Source organism: Neltuma alba, unplaced genomic scaffold, assembly GCF_004799145.2.
Source record: "Neltuma alba isolate B1F8T4 unplaced genomic scaffold, ASM479914v2 tig00011578_pilon, whole genome shotgun sequence".
NCBI classification, from domain to species: Eukaryota; Viridiplantae; Streptophyta; class Magnoliopsida; order Fabales; family Fabaceae; genus Neltuma; species Neltuma alba.
Genome location: NW_021636231.1, coordinates 530,043 through 536,595, shown reverse-complemented (window position 1 = coordinate 536,595; position 6,553 = coordinate 530,043). Strand labels below are relative to the sequence as shown.

General features: G+C 34.9%; 1 protein-coding gene across 1 annotated transcript; it reads left to right on the top strand.

Moving 5' to 3' along the window:
- The first annotated feature begins 489 nt into the window (after window positions 1-489).
- LOC114715170 (uncharacterized) lies at window positions 490-6,107 on the top strand. The gene is made up of 10 exons (XM_028899965.1): window positions 490-771; window positions 1,763-1,899; window positions 2,000-2,134; window positions 2,348-2,458; window positions 2,604-2,888; window positions 3,297-3,496; window positions 3,946-4,237; window positions 4,453-4,563; window positions 4,770-4,961; window positions 5,633-6,107. Exons 1-10 carry the CDS (start codon window positions 570-572, stop codon window positions 5,978-5,980), a joined length of 2,013 nt encoding a protein of 670 aa, XP_028755798.1. The 5' UTR covers window positions 490-569; the 3' UTR covers window positions 5,981-6,107.
- Window positions 6,108-6,553: the final 446 nt, after the last annotated feature.

Genomic DNA, 6,553 nt, shown 5'->3' with positions numbered 1-6,553 from the left:
ACTCTTAAAAAAATGTGTTGTTATTTCTAAATTAAGTTTAATCTTAAAAAATAAATTTATGATTTAGTAATTTTAAGTTCTTTTTTATCATTTTCTCTATCGAATATCAAGTCTGCGTAATACTTAAATCTAAATGCGGCATTATTGAATCAGTACAAAATAAGAGTGATTTTTGTAATGTTAATGGTGTTTAATTTTTAAGTTTTATGATAATTTTAATATAATTCCTACAGGTTGGCAAAAAAATATAATTCTTTTTTTTGGCCAAAAGCAAAAAATAATAATTATATACAAAATTATAATTCTACGAGATAAAAAAAATAATTCTACGAGATAAAATAATCATACACTTTATTTTCCTATAAATGCAAATTTATATAACAAAATTGAATGCTTTGGGATTTTTTTTTTTCCCCCCATTTTCCCTATGAAATCAAATATCGACCCCAAGTTCCTTTTGAAAAATAGTTTTTCGGAAATGAGTCTGATTTTTGTCGTTCTAATTGTCCTTCGTCTTTGGATAATTGGATTTGGGATGGCCAGCTGACGGTGACAATACCGAGCAAAGGATGATGCAGAGAACTTCGCTCCTCTGTTCTTCCAGTGCGTTCTCTTCCTTGGCCAGCCCTCCTTCAACTTCTCATCGACAAGTTCTTCCATTTCAGCTACCTCCTTCCTGTGTTCTTGGCGTCTCCAAATGCATCCAATTCCCTTTCAATCCGCCTGCAACTTCAACAAGACTACTTACTTTCCCAGCTTTGCACACCACTGGTAAAAGTCACTTGATTTTTTTTTTTTGCCTAAAGTTTTCTCTCTCTGGTTTTTATATAATTGGAAACTGTTTATGTAATTTTGTTGCTCTACTCTATCCTTTTTGCAGTAGGTTGTAATGAGTTTTCTCTTGAGAAAGAAGCTATATAATATCATTTTTGTACTTGAAAATCCTGAAAAAAAAAAAGGAGACTTTCCCCTGATTAAATGACTAAAAAAAAAACCTTTTTGATGGGGCTAATTGATACTGGAGGGCCAAAGTAACGTTTTGCTCATTCTTCTAATAGATTGCTTGAGTGGTAATTGTTGTAGTTTATTTTGTCCCTCTGACCTTCGCTGCCTTTTGTCCTGGAATTCTTTGTTCTGTCATGCTTGTATTTGTTCTGATTACTCTACACTCCACTCAAAACCGTTTTTACTCGTGGTGGATTGGTAATTTATTATTCCAATGCCGTATTGTGGTTGATTGGATTATTTATCTGCCCAGTTTTAATGAAAGCTTTACTTAGATGAATGATAAAAGCTCAGACTGGTTGAAAGATGGACATGTGATCCATAAACTGATTACAGTGGAATAAGAATATATATATATATATACACATATTGTTTTTCTTTAACGGTAAATCAATGTTTTTCCTGGCTTCTACCTTCTGAGCCATCTCAAAAGTATTTTATGTGCTTGGTAAATGCATTATTAATAATGAGCACTATGAAATATTTACTCTGAATAAATCGGTGTATGTATATATGTGAATATATTCATGTGTATGCCTAATTAAATTTACGAATAGTGATATTGATAGATATCAATTAATTATTGCTGGTCGAAAAAAAAATATATCAATTAATTATTGATGGATATGGAGCTGCAGGGCTCTCTCTCTCTCTCTCTCTCTGTGGTGTGCGTGCGTGTGTACTTGGTTATTTTCTTTTGAAATTCATTTATAAACGTTTCATATTAGATTGACATTTTTTTTTATTCAACTTACAGCTATTGACGAGATTGTTGAAACGAGCGATACTAGATCAGGATTTGTAGACATTGGATACATCTCCAGTGTTCATGGTCTTCAAGGGGAAATTCGTGTGAAACCGAACACTGATTTTCCTGAACTACGGTTTTCAAAAGTAAAACTTTCATTAATTTTTGTCTAGCAATATAATATGTTTGTAATTTTCAAAGTATGTACTGGACATGACAAAAGCTAAGGGTAAATTATTATTGCAGCCTGGGAGAAGATGGTTGAAGCAAAACGTTTCAGGTGGAGAAATGATTCAAGAAGTTGAACTGGAGGAAGGAAGAGAGCACCCTGGACAGAAGAGTTGGATACTTAAATTCAGAGGAATTGACACTGTGGAGCAGGTGCTTGCTGACAGTGTGTTGTTTCAAATCTTCTTGTTTTATATTGTTCAATAGCTCATGCACTGCCCATATAAATACCCTTTGGAGGGATTGCTATGCCCTCCATCGGGCAGGTCTCTTCCTTTATATGCTTTCAGCTGGAAGTTTCAAATTTTTTATTTTGTCATGGCTTGTGTAGTCATATTATATTCATTTTTGTTCAATACATTGCAGGCTAAGATGCTCATTGGCTCTACCTTGCTTGTCACAAAAGATGACAGGCCAGAGTTAGAGGAAGGTGAATTCTACACGAATGATCTTGTTGGCATGAAAGTTTTCATGAAGGTTTGGGCTTGTCATGAATCTTACGTTTGGTGTATTCAAAGATATGTGATTGCATTACTTCTTATCATATACCTACTTTGCCAAATAATCTTTTCTTTGGCCTTGAAATGCATCACTCAACACTGACCATACTTCATCCCATCAGGAGAGTGGTGAACCCTTGGGAACTGTCGTTAATGTTTTCAATAGTGGAGCCAATGATCTTCTGCAAGTTTTGCTTGATCCGTCTTTTGATATCCTTGACAAAACCGGTAAGCCCAGGTCGGCAGAAGCAGAAGCCTCCAATCAGCTTGTTTGGGTACCTTTTGTAGAAGCAATCGTACCAGATGTTGATATGAAAAGAGGAGAAATGCATGTTACGCCACCAAAGGGACTCCTAGAACTAAACTTACGATCTGATGAGAGATCCAAAAAAGAAAGACGCCAACTTGTGAGGCATACTCTTCTGACTCTATCTTTGATTTGCTAATTTTAGGGACCCTGCGCTTTTGGGCATGATTATTGCCCATGTTGTCCTACCTTTCTTAATCTCTTTAACCGTTAGGGGGAATCCTTATGTTAAAGTACTATGATCTATCATTTGGCTTTGGTTTGACACTTTGTTTCACTTTGTGCAATGCCTACTGGTTGATTTACATGATTCCTAACCCAAGGAGACTTAGACTGCCATAATGTAGCATTCAGCTGAACCTATCATCTATACTGCTGGATTACTTTTGTTGATCAGTTTTTTCTGTTTGACTGAGTTAATCATATCTGACTAGATGATTGTGTCATGGATCAATGATACCAATTCTTCGTTACTTATAGATCATTCATTTTCTTGGGTATATTTCAGGAATGGAAAGAAAGGAAGAAGTTTCAAAAGCGTCTCATTGCTGCAAAAAAGAAACTGTGTGAAATGGAGCAACAACATGTATTCCATGGATTTAGATATGGAGAGAAAGAACAAGGGAGATTGCTTGCTGATCAGATTGTTTCTGTAAACTCTATATTGCTTCAGAATGCTTTACAGCATATTGAGAAACCACCCAAGAGGTAAGTTAGCTGAACTGATCATATGATGTCCCAACTCCCCTGTCCTACTGCTATAAAAAGGGAAGAGAAATTGTTTTATTATGAGAATAATCTATTGTTATCTAAATTATTTTATTATTTGATACATACAAGACTTAGAAAAATAATGTGAGAGTTCACCATGATATATAGAAACTCTTCTTTTTTTTTTTCGGTTAAACCCTAAACCATGACACATAGAAACTTTTTTAGCAAACGATCATTCTGAAGGTCTGTTGAACACCAAGGTTTGAATACAACTTTCTATCCTCTAACATACATAATAGGACATTACTCGTTGGTTAATTTGTCACAATGTTTGTTGTTTTGTGGCTCTTCTAATGCGATGTCTGGTGTTCTCTCTTTTTTTCACTTATCCCTCATGTAATTTATTGGCATATAGTTACTGAAATTTTACCTTTACTAACCAGATGGGAAGTAGCTGAGTTGGTTGGTAGTTTGGATGTAAAGCTTGTAAGCACTAAACAAATACCAAAGGAATCTCTCTCCAGTGAAAGTAGAGAAAAATTGGGCGAGAATATCACCATGCATGAGAAGGGACTTCATCTCATATCTGGGGGCAAAATGGCTATTGTCCTGCTTTTAAATGAAAAGGAGAACTGGGGTGGCATTTGTGACCCTGATACTACTTCAAATGAAGCAACTGAGATTTCATCAGCTCCCCTCCTTCAGAAATTACTCTCTGATGAAAATTTTGTAAAGGTTTTGAACTCTGATGAAAATTCTTTTGGTCATATGGTTAAAATTGATATCAGTAAAGCTGATTTCTGAGAAATTGTTTAGCTGTGACTTTCTGAAGTGGCACTAAAATATTATAAATAAGAGTAATGATGTTTGTTGCTGTCTCTTGGTCTTTAATATAGCACCTCTGTCTATTGTCTAATAAATTTGTTCTCATAAAGTTGTGTTTTTTTCAGGTGGAAGATCGTGCTTCTGTGCCTTTAATTTTGGTTTGCTCCACCCAAGAAATTGTGTCTTTAAGAAAGCTGTTTTCAAGAAACAATTACTTTGCATTTGACTCTAAAAAGGTTCTCATTGTGCTTAGGGTCTTCTTTATACCATGTATTGCCTTACTAACAGTTGACTAAATTTTGACTCAAATACTTCCTCCTTCCTATCAATTTAGTCATATAGATCTTCATATTGCCTCTCAAATCATATAATATCAATCGTGTGCTTGTCTAACGAGCTTCATGGGGGATATCTGACTACTTATCTTATGCAACTGCTGTAGGTTTGGTTTTTGGAGGAAGAGAAGCTGCCAGTTGTTAGCAGTTTGCTGGAAGGACAGAGCAAGCATAAAATTTTAATGAAGTCACCATGGGAAATACTCCAATCTTCTGTTGGATCCGGAGGAGTTATCAGCTTGTTTTCATCGCATGGCATAGTAGATGATCTTAGTAACATGGGTGTTGAATACATTGAGGTTAGATTCTTATTTACTCATTAATTTGACTTCTCATGTTTTGACGCATAACCCTTTTAGCTAGACTCGGCAAATGAAGTCTCATCAAGGTTCCCAGGTTTTGAACTGCTGCAACTGCTAGCACTGGCTGTCATGTTATTGAATGCTAAAGCCTTTTGGGCTTAATGCCCAGAACTTGAGTAGGTTAATCAAGGTTGGATGTTTATACATAGGATGGTCCTAGTAATTTTTTGACCTTTCCTTCTTTTTTATCTTGGTCAGGCTTGGATTTACGGATGTTACGGTTGGATGTCAACTTTGCTTTTCATTAATTTTCTCTGTGCTCATACGCATACAGTAAATTTATGTAGGATTTCTAAGTCTCTTTTTTTCGGTTGCTGTTCTAGATATCTCAATAAAGCTACTAAACAGAACTTTTTTTTTTTAACAATATATCTAAAGATTTGATTGTTGATAAAATACAATAGTGTTATACAACTCATGTAGCCGACCTTACCTAATAAAATAAAATTTGTCGTTGCTATTGCTACTGTTCTGGATGTGCTATAATTGCTTTGTTTATTTGATGTTTTGACTGAGTTTAGTGAAATGTGCAGCAAGAATTTTATCTTGCACATGATGCCATATATACTTGTTTTAAACTGATTCATTTGTGCTGTACATTGCTGCAGATATGCTGCCCTAGTGAAAGAAATGTCGGTGGCAACTCGCTTCTTCTTGGGTTCGTGAATTCACGAGAAGCAAATATTGGGATCCAAATTTCTCCAACGGGGGGCGATTCAGATGAAAATATAGACATCATACTCTCAATGGAATTTATGAAGGAGCTGATGAAGCAGATCAACAATCTCCAATTCAATGCAATCCCAAAGGCAAATTCCTTTGTTGAGAAGGTTGACAAAGATTGGGTTACTGTCACATCCTCCACACCCAATTCATATGAGTTTTGTTGTAGTATTTATAGTTCCTTGGACGTATGCTCATTAGATAAGGTTTGTGTAATGGAGGTTACAGAATAGTTGATAAATAGTTTTGGTCTATGAATAGACTGTAAAGTCACTGATGTAAAATGTAACAGGTCGGATCTATCAGCCACAAGGGGAAAAAAAAAAAGTTCATTTTATTGGTCAAATTCAAATATGCTAATGCTAAGATTTCAGGTCCAAATGAAAAAAGGAATAATAAGTGCTTGTTTGGTCACCATTGGATAAAAACGCTTATGCAAGGTGTTGAAAACCAAATTTTTCTTATATACTTATCTTATATTCTGTAAATTATGATTGGAAAGTTATTTTTGAAGAATTTACTCATTCTAAATGAGAACTAAAATTGACTTACTATGGGATCCAAACTTCAACATTATTTAGTGCCGAGAGCATGCTAAGCCAAGCCTCCAAAACACATATTGTACCAGCATTTGGTAGTGGTGTAGCCTCGGATTCTAAATACATCAGTAAAGTGGCTTACTGTGCTTCTAAATACATCAATCTTCTTTGTCTTTATAATTTATACTTTTTTTTTTTTTGGCAAATATGTCTATTGATGGTACGTATAAAAAAAGTTTCAATTAAGCGATAATGTTAATGTAGTAA

Excerpts from the sequence above, each read along its gene's own strand:
- LOC114715170 (XM_028899965.1), top strand. The coding sequence starts at position 570 with ATGATGCAGAGAACTTCGCTCCTCTGTTCTTCCAGTGCGTTCTCTTCC. Across the intron at positions 2,889-3,296 it reads AAAAAGAAAGACGCCAACTT|GAATGGAAAGAAAGGAAGAA; the intron begins GTGAGGCATACT and ends GGTATATTTCAG. Across the intron at positions 3,497-3,945 it reads ATTGAGAAACCACCCAAGAG|ATGGGAAGTAGCTGAGTTGG; the intron begins GTAAGTTAGCTG and ends TTTACTAACCAG.